This window comes from Sitodiplosis mosellana, unplaced genomic scaffold (assembly GCF_009176505.1).
Source record: "Sitodiplosis mosellana isolate CC-2019 unplaced genomic scaffold, AAFC_SMos_1.0 Smas_scaffold_6226, whole genome shotgun sequence".
In the NCBI taxonomy this organism is placed as follows: Eukaryota; Metazoa; Arthropoda; class Insecta; order Diptera; family Cecidomyiidae; genus Sitodiplosis; species Sitodiplosis mosellana.
The window spans coordinates 9,399,528-9,418,884 of NW_022601467.1; the positions used below are offsets into that span (position 1 = coordinate 9,399,528).

The window sequence follows — 19,357 nt, forward strand, 5'->3', positions numbered from 1 at the left end:
GTATATAGAAATTTATATATAAATGTCAAATTTTACGGCGAACACCTTAAATTTTCGGGGATTCTTTTCTGTGTGTTCTCTCCATTTTAAGTCTCTTTCATTCAAAACAAATTTCACTCATGTGTGGTTTGTCCTGATGCGAATAATGAATTTTTTCAATTTATTTATTTTTAAATGAAATCAAATCTCTTTTACAATAATACGCATTAAATATTCATTTCCACATTAATGTACATTGTATCGTAAAATAATTTTAAATTTTTTTCTTCAAACTCCAAAAATTCGAAAACCAAAACTGCATTCATAAGATACCTTAGTGAGGCCGCGCGAAATCAAACGGAAAGCATAACAATAAAACCATAAATTAAAAAAAGGAGAGATAACTCGCGACAGACACACAGACGAACACTCTACAGTATACTATATAGCTATCCCTTTTCCTCTCATTCATCATCGACATTTTTCCGCTCCACTTTTCTGTATAACATTTTCGCTCCAAACCACTCATATATAGATGTAAACATACATCCTTTTCTCTTCGCACCCGCCCCGACAACACACGCACACAAAAAGTCCAAACGTTTTTCATTTAATTTCGATGCCAATTTCCGGTGCATATTGTGACGAATGGCCTTGAGTGAATTACGATTTTGACCCAAGCTCGAAATGTGTGTCTGCCAGCCAGCTTTGTTGTTCATTCGTCGAAATGTCATGGCTTTTATTCGGTTTGGCTTTTGTTCTCACCCTAAAAAAAACCGCATCGATCCAACACATTAACAGCAACAGAATGATGTATGCTCTAGTTTGCCATCGTTCGCTTTTATGTATGAATTTGTCAAATATTTTCGACCATTGTAACTATAGTTTTGTGTCCACACAGTCCACACGAACAAAAAGGTGAACAGCACACAAAACTTACGAAAGGTAAGTAAATAGAACAGTAGAATAAGAACAAAAAACTCGAAACATTCAACAACAAATCAAATCGAACAAATTTGAAAATATACATTTTGCTATTGATGAAATGATTTCATTGTGCCATGCGACCCAGACGAAATCTGTTATCTAATGGCTTGCATGAAATAATAATAATAATCAAGGCCAATGCAAAATAGCACAAGTAAAAATAGAGAAAATGCGCGCATCCAAGATGAAAATACATACCACCCACACAAGTTGTATTTGTCTCATCCGGTCGAAATCCATCAGCACACTCGCAAAATCTTGCACGACAGACATACGCATACGCATACGAATGCCGACAATCACTGGCAAATTGACACAGCGCTTTGAATTCTGTAATATAAGAGTGCTCAAATTAATTCTCATTATTCACGTCCAATTCAATATTTGCTATAGTTTTTTCTTTCATTCTGCTCCGTATCTTTCTCTCATTGCGTTGATATTCGCAATTTAAGCTCAAGTTAAACAATTTGATGATGAGTATAAAAGCCTCGTGCCATTGCTAAATTAAAAAAAAAAAGAGAGAGAGAGAGAGAGAGAGAGAGAGAGAGAGAGAGAGAAAGAATAATGCAAAAGCATTTTTTCTCTCTATATTTGCATACATCGACATTTGCTCCGTAGCAATGTAGAAATTCTTTTATCTTTCATTTTCGACTCTGTACTAATCATAAAAGCAGAAGCCAATCAGCCCTCGAACGTTGCAAACAGAATTATTTCTCATCATAATTCCATTTACGAAAGAAAGATTATTTATGAATTTTTTGTTATTTCAAATTTTTCTTGTTCTTCTTCTTCTGCGTTTCATCTGAATGTTTGTACCAACATGGAAGCTTCAAACGAAATGTTTGTCCAAACGAACGAAAATATGATAAATATATATACGAAAACATTTGAAAAAACACTAATCGCGATTAATGCTCGTTTAAATACACATACAGACAATTTCCGAGGAGGTGGGGAAAAGCAATGAGCAGCCCAAGTAAAATCGCAATGACAACTGTGTAGTAGTGGATGGTGTTTTCTTTTCTTATAAAAAGCAAAATATATATTACGTCTTTTTTGTATGAAATTTTAACGATGAAAAATGTTTCATTTTATCTCCTCTAGATTGCAATTTCATTTTGCCAATTTCTTTCGCAATACAGGAGAAAATCAGCGAAACATTTACACTGTTTGACGTTTGCAACCTGCAATTTGGACCGAAAGAACCTTTGCAAATGCCATCATCAGCTATTCGTTTGAAAAATAAATTTTTCAACGGGTATATTTGTTCCAACCACTTTAATTTGCAATAGATAAGGGAAACAGTACGGTGTGAAGGAAAATCAGCGGAAAATCAGCTGAAATGAATTCAACAGCAATCAATCTATGAGAGGTGGTGAGTGTGCACTGTGCATGTGCTCTGTTCGCGGTTATTTTTATCTTATTATTAATAAATGGCTGTTTTCGGTTTTAATTTTGCAAAGAGTCAATTAATAGCAATTTACCAACAACTTTAAATTAATTATTCCGATTAAACCTTAAAACCGTTATTGCGATGGAATGACGAGCACAAACAAAACATCCCCATAAACAATATGAAACAGAACGGCGTGCTGAGTGAACAACCAACGCTGTCTCTCTCTCTCTCTATCTTTCTGTTTTCCTCCCAAAGTTTTCCCTCTCTCTCTCTCCCTCTCTCTCCCATTGTATTGCCAGTTGTTTCCTTCTTCTTCTTCCCTCTTTTTAAAATTCGTTTATTTGACTATCTGCGCTTGAAAAATTGTTGGCACATAAATCGTTTATGGCAAAATACGGACAGGTAATAAAATTACAATCATCATCACATCGATAACTGCTGACGAGAGAATCGAATGCATTCGCAAAAGCGAGAAAAATGAATGGAAGGTAAAAGGTAACATGATGGTGAAGCGGTAAATGGAAGGTGGAATGTGGAATGTGGGACAGTGAATGGCTAATGGATCCCCGTCAGAAAAGTGCAAAACCAACATCAGCAACAACAATAACAACAACAACAACGTCGATAACACCATCAACACTGACAAACCCCGGTTAAACAGCAAACGGTCGCCATCGACCGCTGCCGCCACCGCCACAGCCTTCCATAAAATGGCAAAGTAAAATTTTTAAAATGATCGCAACGGAATGTCGAATCGATGCTTGAAGTAAGCTTGACGACCAAAAATAACGGAAATTACATTAAAAAAAACATGCACACACAAATACTCACGCACACACACACACACACCGCACACTGCACAACGCACAAAAACATTACATCATAGTAATTTACTTACCTTTTAAAACGTGATAATCTTCGGATATTTTTTCATCATTTGTTGCCAAAACATTTTCAAGATTTATTACCTCATGTTCATTATCTAATTTAGATGACACAGTACCATTAATTACTATCAACAGCAGCGCATAAACACCGGACCACATTAGCGATTCCATTTTTTTCCTTTCTTCCTTTTGTCCCTTATTCTGGTGCTAATTGTCCGTTGGTTGAGCCGTAAAAAGGAATACGCCAGGCAGCGAAAGCACAACGAATAAGACGACAATACCGTGGTGGAATAAAGCACCGACCAATTTTTGTCTGCACTTAAGAATTCTAAAGCGTGAAATCCCACGATGAAGAGGAGAACACGACGAAAAAGGCACGTTATTTTTTGGTTTGTCTCGCTTTGCAACAGTTCAGTAAAAAAAAAATGAAAGGAGAAAATCTCGGAAAAATTTTCTCTCAGTCTCGCGGATAGCACACGACACGCAAAATCAGCAGCAGCGGCAACAACAACAAAAAAGTTTTAAAGTGCACAAAATAAGTTGCTAAAGGAGTTAGCGCGGCAACGATGCTTACCGTCGGAAACTGCTCAAAGTACTAAATAATAGAGTAGCAGGAAAAAATGTGTTCGCTCGCTTCGGAAACATGCAGCCATATCTAAACGTAATTGCTTTTGATGCGTAATTTAATAAATCGACTTTTGCTCGATGGCGAAAAGGCGAAGAAGAAGAAGAAGAAAAAAAGCATACAACACCAACACATGGAATGACGACGCACGCTTAGCCAATTTGGCATATAGCTGATATAGTAGAGAAAAACTCTTTTCGGTACTAGGCTAATCCCGTACTTATTGAACTTTCAATATGGTCTTAGGCAAGCCAACGGAACTTAATCAGTTTTAGTCAGTCGTACGAATTAAATAAAATACACAAACGGATTTTCATTCATTTGAACTCTAGCCATGACTAACCTATTTTCGATACAATAATAACAAGAAAAACGAAAAACGGAAAAAAAAAAAAAAATGGGCTTAATACGTATTTATTCACTTAGGGCCGCCGAATGGTAGATTCGCTTTTGTCGCATACTGTGCGAATGGGGCCATTCAACCGACCTGTATGGTTTTATGCATTTATCAATAAAACATAAAATGAATACACCCATTCAACGACATGATCATCGCCGCTTTCTATTGTAATCGACTGTCGAAAAATTTACCAATCGAAATTCCAAAGGTTTTCTGGTTTGGCAGGGTTATTTCTTGCAAACGAACAAAGAGCCCGAACCAAATTTGAAAGACTATACACGGCGTGCTTTTATCGTCCGTTGAATTCGAGTGTACAATGCAGTACACACCTAATACGGGCTTTGGTTTGAAACGATTGGCTGGATGACGGTAGAAAATGTTGAAAAATTACGCACAGCAGAAAGATCAATCGAATGAAATGGTATCGATGGTAACGCTTGTAACCATAACTACGTTTGTAAACTTTATACGTGGGTTCGTTTGTTTTGTTCTTTGCTTTAACTCGAGCACGGTGTGCACATTTCGATCCAAAAGCCATGTGCTATTTTAAAGGTACTCTATCGCGTCGTTACAAACGTTTTGTGGGTGCTCTTGCAAATAAATGAAAAGAAAAAGAGTTTTTTTTTCTCTAAAAGCGGCCAAAACAAAAGAAATATCAAGTGGCTAATTAAATTGCATAAATAAAATTTCCAGTGTGCATAACGCAAAAGAAACGAACTTAAAGACGAAGAAGTAAAGAGAAAAAAGAAGAAGAAAACATACAGTTTTCGAAACGGAAATGGTTTGCATTCATAAAGTTTCCATATCTTCGTTTTGTGTTTACTTTTTGCCCGAAGCAGGCTTTTAAAAAAAAAAGAAGCGAGTAGAAGCGGAAAAGCAGGACCATTGTGCAGTTATGGCTCATTTGCCACAAATCGATTTTCGCTATCGTTGGCTTAGCGAGACCATATCGAATGCACTCGGCATTTTTGATACGACGTTTGCTGAACAACTAATTGCTGAGCACAGCGATTTGGTTGACGCATTTTTCAATGACGATATATATGAGGAGGCCGACGCCCGAAAGCAGATTCTCTTCGTTTGGCGAACGTTCTACGATAAGCTGGTGGAAGAATCAATAACCGTACTGGAGGAAGGTATGCGCTACATGCAGTAGTAGTAGTAGTATAAGTGCCAAAATGAAACAATTTAATTATCTGATGTTCGGCTATCAGAAAACGGTTCAATTAGTAAAGTATGGCCACATTATTTTAAATACGGTTTTTCAGTTGCGCCCCCGACATTGCCACAGGAACCGATGAGAAAGAAAGGCAAAACCAAAGGTAAAATATAATTCCAACAAACTATTCGACGATTTCATTTCGTACGCATATAATATTTCAACTCATTCCATTTTGATGTGGTTCTACCCACCAACACCAATCAACCGGCGCATGGAACAAACAACCAAACTCCCCCCCCCCCCCCCGAAAAAAAACTCGTCCAACCGCAACATTCAACAACGACTACGACTGTGACGATGACGATGAAAACACAAAAACACACACGCAAACGGTTTAGGTAAAAAAGCGAAAGACACTGACGCAACAGATGATGGCTCTCGGCCGAACTCAGCTGGAGGTACGTTCATTGGGATTTCACACACTCTTTCTCTCTCTCTTTTTGCCCGAATTTAATCATGCATTCACTAAAATTTTGAACACAAAATAATAATTCATTTAATTTAAATGCCTAATCAATTCGAGAGCAAATGGTCGGTAACATGTCGATTTTCTCTTTTCTCTCCTCCCCAAAACTCTCTCACTCTCTTTTTTTCGATTTTTTACCGTCTGGTGCGGGGAACGGTGTTTTTTAGGTCTTTCCGATGAAGAAACTGACGGTAAAAACACACTCACACATACATTCAAACAGAGAATTTTATACCTCTGCTCATTTATTGTAATAATAACTTTGGCATTTACTATTTTTGCTCGTGATTTATGGCCACCACATCGCCATTACGATCGACAACGATGACTATGACTACGATGACGACGACGGCGCGGGCGATGCAGGCAAGAAAAAGGGTAAAGGGAAAAAGAAGAAAAAGCCACCCAGTCGACCGCCATCACCCGTTTACATTGAAGTTCAGGTAAGCGAATAATTCGGCTCAATTGGAAAACAAACCTTAAAAAGTGAACGAAACTAAATGTACGGCTAATTGAAAAACTTTGAAAATTTATTTGCCATCGAATTACAAAGTGTTTTCACTATGCGTTTACATAAATTTAACTTTGGCATGCGCTGGAGAGAAATATCCGGCTTTATGGTATTATTGTAAACGCTGTACTGGCAGCAAGCCACAACATAAATGTATGCCAACCACTTCGGCATAATGGAACCTTTTGGGAACATTTCTCGAAACCGATTTTCTATCTCTCTCTCTCTCTCTGTCACTCTCTGTCTCTCACTTTGCCTCTGCTCCATTTGCTCTACCCGTTTCATCTCATTCGCTTCGTTGCCCTACAAAGCGTTCGTTGAGCGATGCTCACTTGCTGGCCTCATTTCCGAATGGCAAGTGGGACGATGAAATCTGGTGGATTTCTCATTTAAACTTGTGCACGTTTAATGTTGGCGTCGTCCAAAACTTGAAGCACAATTGGCCGAACGCGTAGGATATCCAGCGTGTATACCGTGTACGTACCGTACTGTACATTATTTAAATGAGTTTTTCGTTTTCACTTTTCAGAAAATTATTCAATCGTACGTGAAGACACCGATTTTGCATTGTTATTTCGGTACATTGCTTCCAGCCGATATTGATCCCAAGGCGAAATATGTGTACATTATGCGAAGGAGTGCCACGAAAATCGGTAACGTTAAGTTTTCCGCGCGCCCCAGATAGTTTTATTAATTATTATTTACGTTTTTGTTCTCATTTGGTGCGTGGCTGCGTGTACTTACTCGGGGCAATCGTATAGAATTGCCAGAGACATACGAACAGTGTCTGGCGGAAGTGCCGATGAGATTCATCACCGGATCGGTGAATGGTCAATTTATCGGTTCAATGAAGAAACTTTCCCAAGAAATAATTCCACTTGCACTCAATAATCAATTTCAAGAGCCGAAAATTACAAACAGCATTTCATTTGAACAAGATGAGCACCAAGATCAAGACAAACCGAAGACCAATCAAAATATTGAGTGCTCAATCGATTCCACATACACATCACGTCCCTCCGATTTCCGTATCAAGTCAATTTGCGATGGTATTACTTCGGAATTCGTTGAGCATAATTCCGATCGAAATGACGACCAGCAGCACAAGCAGAAACAGCAGCAGCTGCAGCAGAAGTGCAAAACCGGTCAGACCAATGAGACCGCTGCACCAAAATCGATACGCAAACTTTTTGACGAGTTCATTGTCGATTTCAACGAATCGGTCGAACGGTATTGTGTGAAACTGAAATTGCAAACTCTCCGATTTTTCCCAATTTTTTCTTCTTTACTTATTGATCGCATCAAATAATACCGATTTTGACTTCTTTTTTTCTATGCCTTGGCTTTTCGTTTGTGGTTTTTTTTTGTCCTTCTTTTTCTTCCCATTTTTTTGTCGCTGTCAGAAATCTATCGCTCACTGTGACTGAGTTCAATTTGTTCACCGCATACAATGCGCCCGGCCAAGAGAATATCACAGACGAAGAGGACAAAGAAAAGGTTATGGTTCAACCGATAATCGAATCGATCGAGAAGTGCAGCAAAGAACAATTGGAAGATATCGTGAACGGTTGGATGCGGCACATAAAGAAAGTGTTCAAGATATACGAACAAAAGGTATTGGAATTGTGTCGTCGCACCAATTGAATTTGGAATAACGCACGCCCCGTCAATACGTTGACGACGACGACGACGACGACGACAACCGTCAGCCATATTCCATTGTAAATGTCGTTGGTTCGATATTTTTTTGCTATCTATCTATCGTTTCAGACACCCGCAGATGACAGCCCGATAAGTGAATATCATTTGTGGCGAGAGGAAGAGGCCGAATACAAAGACATTCTTGAGCAAATAAAAAATCCGTTTGTAATTTGTTGTTTGGGTGAGTTGTGTCGTTTGAGTAGGTTGTATTTTTGCGCATCGTTCAACATTCACTTGCAACTTGTTCATCTGTGTATTGAACTCTATTTGCATACATTCCGTTTGGCCCAACTTTGCGTGGCAGACACATTAAAGCAGCAGGATTCGTCTGTTGTCGTCGCATTTCAAACACTCGTCGAAACGCTGAAGAAAAAATTCGAGCAAACAAAACAAAATGCCGACTACATATCGACCACTGTCGATTATCTGATGGTATTTATATTGAATATTTCACATATTTTCCACTGCAACAACGTTTTTACTCAACCATTCTTTTTTGGATTTGTGCTATTCTCTCATTTACATGCTACTTTCGTCCGGCAACAACAACTATCAACAATCAAACAACCAACAAACAAACAAATAAACGACCACGGCGACGGCGGAACAAAAAAATCATAGAAAATCCAGAGCGAATCAAATTTTGATTACATAAAATCGTTAATACCGAACGTAATGCTTAGTCTGCGCCATATTTGGATCATATCGACATACTTTAGTCAAGATGAAAAAATGCAAATGTTACTCTACAAAATATCATTTATATTCACCGAAAAAGTGAAGCGAATTGTTACACTGAATGCAATATTCAAATATTCGGCGTCCGATGCTCACGCTTTGGCAACGAAATGTGCTGATTTATTGTCGACTTGGAAGGAGAATTATTTGAAAACTAGGGAGCACATCGAACAATCGGGGGTCGGATCACGTTGGGAGTTCAATAAAAATATTTTGTTTGATGATGTCGACCACTGTGCCCGCATAAGCAATGATATTGCAAACATTTCGCTGGTATTCATCGAGTTCGAGAACATATTCAAGCAGAAACTTCAGTCGCTGGTTTACAATCCCGATGATGTAGACAACATGATGAATAAAGTAAGTGGTGGAAGACAACATGTGACCGAATGAGAAGCGCTTTTTTGCTTATTTTATGCAATCGTTCACTGGCTGGCTGGCTGACTGACTGGCTGGATCACTACACTCTACGCTCGTTTGCTCGCAGAAAGCAAACAAAAAACGACAAAGCGAACAAACAAAAGGCGACTATGGGGAATGCAAATAAAAAATGGCCAACCAAGCTCTTGAGATGAAAGGCAAAGTTGACTAATGGAAATGGCCGTAGCCAAAAATTGCTTGAAAATCAATTCTAATGACATTTTTCCTACACTTTTCCTACATTCTTCTTCTCTTTTTTTTGTTCGTTTCATTCTTTTCTTATCATCATCATCATCATCATCATCGATTGTGTGTGCGACACAGATCTACCAACTGATTGATTATGTCATCAACATTGACTACGATATTTTTCGACCGGGAAACTTGGAAAACTGGGAAGCATCGCTGAAACTATTCGATAAACGACTGCAGAAAATTGAACGCGATGCAAAGAATCTCATCGATAAATGCATTCTCACTATGCGTTCGACCGAAATGGCCATTGAACTGATCAACACTGTTGAACAACTCAACACTCGCAAATGTCTCGTAGAACATATGCTAACCAAACATGACAGCATCGTTCACAAATTCACAAGTGAAATCGAGACGATTGAACAAGAATTTCGGGTATGATGAAAACAAATATTTAAAAAAAAAAACCAGCATAGAAATAAAAAGAGATAGAGAAGGAGTGAGAGCGAGAGAGTGACAGAGAAAAAAAATAAAGGATTTCAATTCTCGCCACATTGTTTATTCACAGTGAAAATCGACTGCACGATATAGAATTCGATTCACTAAAAATTTGCATAATATTTGAATTTAACAGAATTTCAAAAGGAATGCGACGCCCATCAAAAACCAACCGAAATTCATCGGATCCACAATTTGGAAAAGGCTTCTCTGTGAATATTTAAGTAGATCGGCAATCGCTTTCGAGAAGGTACATTATATCGTTCCATTCCACTCGACTCGATTTCGTCGCATAATACACTCACTCTTTTGGCACACAACACACGAGGACGATGACAACCAAAAAACTGTGCATAAACCTTTGCGCGTCCCTCTCTCATTCTCATTATGTTTCCGTTCTGTTTATCTTTTTGTTTATGTTGCCGTTGCCGCTATTACTCTTCCCTTGGTGCTGTTGCTGCCTCTACTACTGATACTGCGACCACCGCTACTGATGCTGTCCATCCTTGCCATCCCGTTACGTTCGATACACTTTTTTCCGTTCCTCGTTCAACTTTTATTTTTATTAATTTGTGTATGTGTATGTGTGTGTGTGTGTGTGTGTGTGTGTTGGGGCGGTGGGATGGGTGACCAAATCTCCGAATAAAATAAAATAAAAAAAAAGATTGAAATCAATCCAACTTTGAGCGATAATGGCTTGAGACAGACCGCATTGCAAAAGTATTTAACATTGATTGAGGACATGAATAATTTTGAACGAATCAATTATGAAAACTTTTTGGCTAGAGGAACGAAAGCGGTTAATGATATTCTCAAACGGAATATTTTAAAACTGAAAATAATCAAGGCACCGAACAGTAAGTATCTTATCAACGACAAAACGGTGACAGCAAACTGCTTTTAACCATTTTCACCATTTTTGTTCAAGGGATGGTTCACTCTTTATGTTGGTTTGTTTGCTTTTCGCTTTTGTTTGTTTGTTTATACGCCTAGAGCATAGGCGAGATGTTTCTTCTACTACTTCTTCTTCGTCAACGTTTGTATTCCCTCTCTCTCTTTCTCTATCTCTCTCCCCTGTTTTTGTTGTTGTTGTTACGAAAAAGCATCCATCCAACATTGAACGATCCCCATCTAGACAGTTTGTAATAAATTTTTCAAACATTTTTACGATAGAAATTATATTTTGATTATTATTGTTCCAGTGACTTGTTACCCGCTTGCCAAACAAACTGGGATCAATAAATTCAACATTGCGGTAATAATTTTTCCCCAAATGAACGGACGAACGAACGGACGGACGATATAGAAGTTAAGTAAAAAGCTTTCAGCACTTTTTGTTAAATTGATTATTTGTGCTTTTAGGTCAAAATCCGAAGACGTCACCGTGACAAACCGAATGCCATGCAACAACGAAAACGAATTAAATTTTTAACGGCGGCCATCGCCTTAAAGTGGCTCGTCACTTATTCAAGTGGTGCCACGCTGATCGCTCAATCTGATGTCCAAAACGAATTGAGTGCCGAACAATCGAAACGTATGAATTTATTCATTTTCACTGATTTATCAATTCTAAAACAGAAGATAGAGACAAAAAAAACTTAAATTTTAACGCTGATTCGTCGAATTCGTTCTGAACAGTTTTTCAGGCCGCATCGCGGCAAGCAAACAATCTAACGTGGGAGAGGATAACGGAACATTCCATTCTGATTGAATATCAATTAACTTTTGATGTGAATTTTTCAAATGGTACTTTTTTTGTTCAACAACTCTATGTTCAATACGATGACGATGATGCATGTTGATTGTTTCTTTTCCATTTTCCCAGTTATTTATGACATAATAATGGAGAGTCAACAGTTTGAATACAATAATTTTAAATTGAATCCCGTTTTACGTATGGCCATCATGAGGAAGGTAAAGTTGAATACAATTTTTTTTGTTTTGAAAAATGCCAAAAAATGCGCTGAACACTCACACCAAACTGGAAATGCGTTGCAATATCGTTTATTTTTTTTTTGGTTCAAAACAAAAAAAAATGAAAAATGTGGTATTCGATATGCGAGTAATGGAATCTTCGCACATTTTCAGGAAATGCTTTTTGTTGATGTGCAGGCGGTAACACAAATGCTCGCCAAATACAATGGCATCATTCAAAGTTTATCCGAACCGGAGGTAAGCATTAAATTGAAAGCTATACGTGTTTGTTTGCAACTCACACACGAAAAAAAAGTGAACCGAACCATGGAATACCATAAACCATGCATCATCAAATGTTATTTGTCACCGCTGATGTTGTGGTATTTGCTCGTTCAGCGATGCAACTTTCTTGGTGACAGTTCATTCGTGATGCAGTCGGCGCACGTGTGTCTGTGTTTGTGTGTGTGTGGTGCACAATGCTCCCACAGCAAATGCAATGTGATAACCGAAACAAAGTGACACACACGCATACACACACACACACACACACACACACACACACACGAAAAAGCGCATGTATAAACGAACCGCAGCAAAACCATCATCACTACCAATTGACGAACAATATCACATGTAGTTTTCGTTGTCTACGTATTTTATTAAATATTTTTTCTGTTGGTTTGTCTGCTTTGAAATAGATTCATTTTTTACGTGACATTCTGTACGCAGTTGAATTGAAAATTCAAGCTGGATTAGGTAGATACACATGGCAATCATGCAACATTCAGACGTATTGTCAAACATGCGAAGAGGTATTACATTATTGTGATATTTTTCTGCTATCTTTTCCATTTCATTTTCATTCGTTAATTTGAGCTTTGAGTGCAAAATTACATTGTGATCGAATGGAAAAATGTTGAATGGTATTAACGATGTTATTGTCGATTGTTTGTGTCGTTTATCAGTCAATATCGCATTTAAAAACATTTATAAGACAAATAAAGTACGTATCGTCGGATATCAAAACCCGGATGAATCAAATAGAAACGCTGTCAATGTTAACATTGTGTGAAAGCGATCAGCCGTCAAACGAATTGCATTCCTCCAGAATCTTCAACCAGAAATTGAATGCAATCCACTCGAATGGATCATCATCGGCAGCAGCAGACAACAACATCGTTAACGATAACGACCATCAGCATTGTCTTGAAAATGCAACGAAAGCTGAACAACGTAGGAAAAGTGTTACATTTGCCAGCGATGTGGAACCGTGCATGCCATCGATTGCAATGTATTTTAGCATCATTCACGACAACCAGCACAGAAAAATGAAGAGCGTCGAACATTTATTCAACACCATTGGGCCAATTTTAATTAAACTGGAATCTTTGGTATTGGACACGAGCACCGGTGAATTGGATAATATGCGTTTGTACTACAATTTCTGGGAAAATCAATTGTTTGAACTTTTAATTAGGTATTTTGAATTGCTTTAACTTTGTTATATATATACGCAATGCAGTGTGTGTACTTTATACATAGCCACATGCTACTGGAGTGCTATTTTGTTATTATTTTTCAATTTTGTTTTGATTCGCTTTTGCTTACACCCTCGTTGTCTGTTTCCTTCTCCCTCTTTCTCTCTTTTACACACACAATTCCTTCCTGGTACTTCTCTTGCTGTTGCTGTTGCTGCTGCTGAATATTAATTTTTTATGCCTGACGGCGATGCTGTCGATAATGCGACGGCATCCTTCTGTTCTCGCTCACTCTGGCATCTTTCTCTATTCTGCATGTGATATGCGTATGAATCGGCGTGCATGAATCTGGAACCAATTTATATTGATAGATTGACCAAGAGAAATTTGAATCAGTTCATTGAAACGATGCAGTCAGATCATCCATTACTTTGCATCGATGCTTTACTATCGACACCATACATCGTTCTACAGCCGAGTGGCACTGAAGTTTACAACACCATTATGGAAGTGGTAAAGGGATTCCTCGAAAGGTAAAAAAAAAAATGTTCAAATGAAAAGTCTGGTCAGTAATTGATTCAGAGGATGAAAAGGAAAATCAAAACATAACAAAACAAACGCACGATCCCTGATACGGTATAATGTGATTTGGGCGAGTGCGTGCTGCTCCCTAGCTGCTGAGACCAATGGAATAAATATTGCAATTTCATCGACAATTGCGGTTTGGTTAAACTGCAATTAAATTTTGCATTCTATTCACAGCTTGAAATCGTGTACCCGATGGGCGCATGGAACTTGTTTATCTCCAATGGAGTTGGTATATGATGCTGAGGAAGGCGGCGGCGGCGGCGGTGATGGTGGTGGCGCCAATGGTGGTGTGTTCACGTTTTACGAGGATATAATAAAGGTATGAACTTGTCTGAAGCATCCATATCGTTGATTGTTCATACGTGTTCTCTCCATACACACATATCCCAACAGTTGCCGGATGTTAACGATTTGATGTCCAATATTGAACGAAATATTCAACAAATTGTTGACAAAATACACGAATATTTAGGCAGGTTTGTAGCTTTTTAGCGAGCGTCGTTTGCTTATTTTAAACCATGTGCCGTCCTCATGTTTTCCAATGAAAATCAATGATCAACTTACACGAACACGATTGCAGACAGCATTGTTACATTTTCTCCGACAATTTGCACATTTCAAATCGGGAGCGAAATCTGTGAAATAATGCAATTTTAAAAAATTTCGAAACCCTCATTATTATTACCGACATTGTAACATTGTCATTTCAGTTGGAATGAATTCGAAGCGCTATGGACGTCCGACAAAATGATAGTTTGCGAAAAGTTTGTTAGCCGTGGCTTACCGCTCGTTCATATTGATGAAAAATTTCTGTTTTACACAAATATTGTGGAGCGCATGGATACAATACAACCGTATCATGACATCGGGCCAATTAGATTGAATCTGCACGCGTTGATTGCCAACATTCGAGCATATGCTATTGATTGGAAAAATACATTGGGCAAAATACTGATCGAGAAAACGCTAAAAGCATTACGAACGCTTCACAAACAGATGATGGTACGTATGCGAAAGGCGATGGCAATAGTCCATTTGAATGATTTCAAAATTACAATGGTTAACGTTCTCTCTCTCTCTCTCTCTCTCTCTCTCTCTCTCTCTCTTTGCATCATCTATTTTGATTAATCGAAGGAATTGAAGCAAAATTTGAATCGTAACATTAAGGGATTGGATGAATTTAAGCTTGCCATGCAAATCATTGCCACGATACAATCGACGAACATCTCAACTGAGCTGCAACTGCATGAAATTCAAGAAACTTTTGCCATTTTAGCTGATCATAAAATAGAGGTAATGAATTATCAACTCTCTTTCACTTTGTCTCTATCTCCCTGTCTCGCTCTCTCTCGTACGAGTTGTTCGCTCTTTTATGCGCTGCTCAAACTTTCGAAAAAGTATCGTCGTCATACTGTAAAATAAAACGATTTATGACTCCTTAATAGAGTTGAACGTATTAAGCAAACAAATCATTATTTCTGGAACGCACAAAATTGAACGAGCGGAACAAGTGAGAGAGAGAGAGGAAGAGAGGAAGATGCGAGGCAATGTAATTATTTCAACTCGTTTCTAAATTAGAAGCTCTGGTTCTTTTTTTTCTTTGTTTTTCTTCTCCTCGGTTCGGTTGCAGTTCAAGTTTAGCGACATGATCATGTCATATTATTTGGAGCGACGATGGCGGAAATTATACAATTCATCATTAATTAAAGCTGAGTCACTGAAACCTATTAAGAAAAAGTTTGCTGATATGACAACAATTGAAATCAATACTTTTTTAACAAACGTAAGTTTTTTCCTCTCCATTATTATTATTCGGACTTATTAGTATTTTTACCGGAAGCGATCCGTTTACGAGAGCGAACACGAGGCGCGCGCGCGCGTGCGCTCATGTTTTCACTCAAACAGTTTTTTTGCTTCTATGGTTGCGTGCAGCCCCGACCATGGGCCGCCATGAACTCTTCTGTGTCCGGATAATTACAGTATCGATTGTTGCACGCTAAGAATTAATTGACGCGTTGCCACACTGTGTTGTTATACAACGGTTCCGTTTAGTTGAGTTCGTACGTTTTGCGTCTATATTCGACGTTATCAATTCACATGCACTCATTTGTTGGATGCTTCATGACTAAAAACAAAACGGACAACGCAGGGTTTCACCGGTGGGCACAATGCACGAGTGAGCAAGTGAGAGCGAGAATGGGATGGCAAACGACCGGATGAAATTAAAGAAAAATTGTGAAGCTATTCTCGTTCACATTTTCACTTGCATTCCCACACACACACACACACACACACACACACACACCGTCTCGAAACCATTATTAAATACATTTTATATCGAAAAATGGCAAAAGTTTTTCATACTACATTTCATCCTTTATTTCCTTCTCTTCTTCTTCTTCTTTCTATTTTTTTCCGCTTTTGCCAATTGGATGTGTTCGTCGTGCTTTTTTGCGGATTGGCTACGATGGATTTGTAATGGTCGCCGTACGTGAATGTGGATATATGGGTTGGTATGTGTGCATGGGCAAACATTCAGCTATCGATATTTGTGCAGCGTTTTTTTAGCGAAGGGCCAGGTGCGGTCGATATGGATGATGGCATTAAACTAATGGAACGATATAGCGATCAGTTTAAGTTGTTGGAACAACAGAGACATGAATTCGGTAACGAACAACATATACGCTTAACACACAGCACCACCGATTCAGCATTCCAGTTCCACCATCACGATTCTGAAATGGATGTGACAAAAAAAAAACGAAGCGAAGCGACATAGTAGAATTAGAAAGAGAGCGAGAGATATGTAGAATGTGAAAAAAAGTAGCGCAAAGCGCAGAAGAAGGGAAAAAAAATTAAAATGTCGAAGCTCACTGCACTTTAGTTTTCACATGCACGTAGAAATGGCGAAATGCCGAGACAAAAGCGCACATGCATTTCTGAGTATCGCTCTCACCATCGAGCGTCGTCGTCCGAATGGCAAACATACATATAAACGTAGCAATAGTAGTATTCGTTGTCGTCGTCGTTACAGTTTACTCATTCGTTCATCTTCAGCGAGAAGAAGAAAACCAAAAACTAATATATATTTAAATTTTTCTCTAACAACTCGCCGATTACACCTTTAGCAAATGCTGAAAAACTATTTGACATGCCGTCTACAGACTATGCAGACTTTCTACGTGCGAAAAAGGAATTCGATGGCATGCATTTTGTACGTATCGTTCCACATTTTGACAGAGTAGTACACACAACGAGATGCGAGCGCTCTTGGCTTGGCCACCACACCAAGCTTCCGATCTCAGCTCAATATACTTTGCTGCTGCTGCTGCTTCTGCTGCACAAATATAGGCCAACAAGAGCAAGATAGAAGAAACAGCAGCAGCGTTGGCGCAAACTCATACATACACACAGCGAGGGAAATTCTCGAAAATAAAAAAAAATCAAAAGAATTTGCATTTTTATTTATCGATTTTATGCTTTGGTTTTTGCTTTAATTCATTTTCGGTCCGTCGCTTTACGTTTCACATCGATGATGGCACCAACACTGCTACTGCTGCAACACTCGGACAACAAAAACACGCACACAAAATTGGCCACACACACCTACACACCTACACACACGTACACAACTTGCCGAAGAACATCTCCCGGCTGGACACCTACACACAAACTACAATATCGGGGCTGGCTGACAATATGCTGACGCTCGCCATTCAATTAATACACCCAAATAAATTACGCGCTCGTGCATTTTCATTCGATCAATATGTAGATTTTTAAAATTTACAAACAGGAGAAAAATGCCAGAGACAATTGGGCAACGACACTGTGGTGTAATTCGAATCCATATCTGCTGTACGAAGGAATCAATGCATACATCAGCGAATTTGAGAAACTTGAAAAATGGGTCGGTGTCAATTTTGCATCTTTCGCTTTCCGTTCTGTTTTTTTTTGTTAGCTGTCGCTATTTCGCACCCCCGCTGTCTCTTTACATCAAGGAATGATGACATTCCCGGTGCAGTTGTGTGCGCGCTTCACACTCACGAACTATTCCGTCGAAGCTTAATTAGTCAATGTAGCTAGTTCCGAGGAAACGATAAATGACATTGACACGTTCAGCAATGGACTTGAGTTTTCAATTCGTCTTGTGAAGTGCGCACACGCTCATTATGCCAATTGAATTGAACGGCGTTTTTTTTTCTCCATTGGCTTCTTTTCCTCTCATTTTGCACAATCTTTCCATTTCACGATATTCGCATTGATCATGAAAATCAATGGATTTCACTTTAGATTCGTGAGTTGAATGCCGGTCGAAATTTGCATGAAAAAATGAAGCAGTTTGAATTGTCGGTGCCGTTGATGGCAAAATTACAAAATGATTCGCTGAGACATCGTCATTGGGAACATTTGATGACGAAAACGGGCCATCACTTCAACACCGATCGAATGGAATTTCGACTATCCGATATGTTCGCCATGAATCTGTATAAACATCAGGTGAGAGACATTTTCAGCAGAGCAAACTTATTTCGAGTATCCATTCGAAATGCTTCGAATGGAATGTGTGTGCCAAGGGCCAAAATGACACTAATTTTCACACGGAATTCGATTTTAATTGAAATGACAGGTGGATGTTGAGAGAATTGTACACGCTGCAAACAATGAAGTTTTAATTGAGCAAACACTTGATGAACTCATTTCGAAATGGGATCGATTAATGTTTACATTTCAGCCACATTCAAAGCGAACGCACAAGCGTGCCTTCACACTCGAGCAAACGGACAAAATCATTCAAATTATTGAAGAAGATGCGATGCAATTACAAATTCTATCTACTTCACCGTAAGATGAACTTCATTGAAATGATTACGCTTTTTGCCTTTCTCTCTCGCTCTCCGAATCTCCATCTCGTGGGCAAGTGAGGCTTCTTATATCAAATTAATGGCTTAAGCCCGAGAAAATTCAATGGAACTCACTTTCGTTATTGAATAAGGCAAAATTGCACGTACAACTTGAGTGTGTGTGTGCATATGTGTGTTGACCGTTGCCTCACTTGCTCTGGGGATGTATTGTTAGAAGAGAGAACAGTTTTCTTTTACTTTCGTTCCCTTTTCATCGTACTCGTTCCATTATCGTTTTGATGATAGATTTGTGGAACCGTTTTCGGATTTGATTCACACATGGGAAAAGACTCTGTCGCTCATTTACGAAATTATCGACCAATGGGTCAATTTTACGCAACGAAAATGGCTGTATTTGGAGGGCATTTTTGTTGCTAACGATGCACGCATCAAATTACCAACGATTGCTGACAAATTTGACAGGATTGATGTCGACTATATAAAA

General features: G+C 38.6%; 2 protein-coding genes across 2 annotated transcripts in view; one reads left to right on the forward strand and one right to left on the reverse strand.

The window, feature by feature from the left end:
* LOC129579422 (uncharacterized) overlaps positions 1 to 3,420 on the reverse strand; it is a 15,435-nt gene extending 12,015 nt beyond the window's left edge. Inside the window, exons 1-2 of the mRNA XM_055469502.1 lie at positions 3,261 to 3,420; positions 1,165 to 1,296 (exon numbers count right to left, since the gene is read on the reverse strand). Of these exons, the coding sequence (XP_055325477.1) occupies positions 1,165 to 1,296; positions 3,261 to 3,420 (292 nt within the window). The remainder of the gene's footprint in view (positions 1 to 1,164; positions 1,297 to 3,260) is intronic.
* A 1,749-nt stretch (positions 3,421 to 5,169) lies between these two features.
* The window catches only part of LOC129579423 (dynein axonemal heavy chain 10), a 49,303-nt gene continuing 35,115 nt past the window's right edge, over positions 5,170 to 19,357 (forward strand). The window contains exons 1-27 of the mRNA XM_055469503.1: positions 5,170 to 5,410; positions 7,235 to 7,781; positions 7,892 to 8,087; positions 8,244 to 8,606; positions 8,796 to 9,272; positions 9,657 to 9,962; positions 10,162 to 10,275; positions 10,690 to 10,882; positions 11,228 to 11,280; positions 11,388 to 11,559; positions 11,664 to 11,771; positions 11,851 to 11,939; positions 12,114 to 12,197; positions 12,641 to 12,754; positions 12,908 to 13,419; positions 13,792 to 13,953; positions 14,183 to 14,327; positions 14,402 to 14,484; positions 14,719 to 15,010; positions 15,143 to 15,301; positions 15,639 to 15,791; positions 16,548 to 16,674; positions 17,137 to 17,222; positions 17,784 to 17,918; positions 18,302 to 18,508; positions 18,639 to 18,853; positions 19,159 to 19,357. Of these exons, the coding sequence (XP_055325478.1) occupies positions 5,170 to 5,410; positions 7,235 to 7,781; positions 7,892 to 8,087; positions 8,244 to 8,606; positions 8,796 to 9,272; positions 9,657 to 9,962; positions 10,162 to 10,275; positions 10,690 to 10,882; positions 11,228 to 11,280; positions 11,388 to 11,559; positions 11,664 to 11,771; positions 11,851 to 11,939; positions 12,114 to 12,197; positions 12,641 to 12,754; positions 12,908 to 13,419; positions 13,792 to 13,953; positions 14,183 to 14,327; positions 14,402 to 14,484; positions 14,719 to 15,010; positions 15,143 to 15,301; positions 15,639 to 15,791; positions 16,548 to 16,674; positions 17,137 to 17,222; positions 17,784 to 17,918; positions 18,302 to 18,508; positions 18,639 to 18,853; positions 19,159 to 19,357 (5,532 nt within the window). The remainder of the gene's footprint in view (positions 5,411 to 7,234; positions 7,782 to 7,891; positions 8,088 to 8,243; positions 8,607 to 8,795; positions 9,273 to 9,656; positions 9,963 to 10,161; positions 10,276 to 10,689; positions 10,883 to 11,227; positions 11,281 to 11,387; positions 11,560 to 11,663; positions 11,772 to 11,850; positions 11,940 to 12,113; positions 12,198 to 12,640; positions 12,755 to 12,907; positions 13,420 to 13,791; positions 13,954 to 14,182; positions 14,328 to 14,401; positions 14,485 to 14,718; positions 15,011 to 15,142; positions 15,302 to 15,638; positions 15,792 to 16,547; positions 16,675 to 17,136; positions 17,223 to 17,783; positions 17,919 to 18,301; positions 18,509 to 18,638; positions 18,854 to 19,158) is intronic.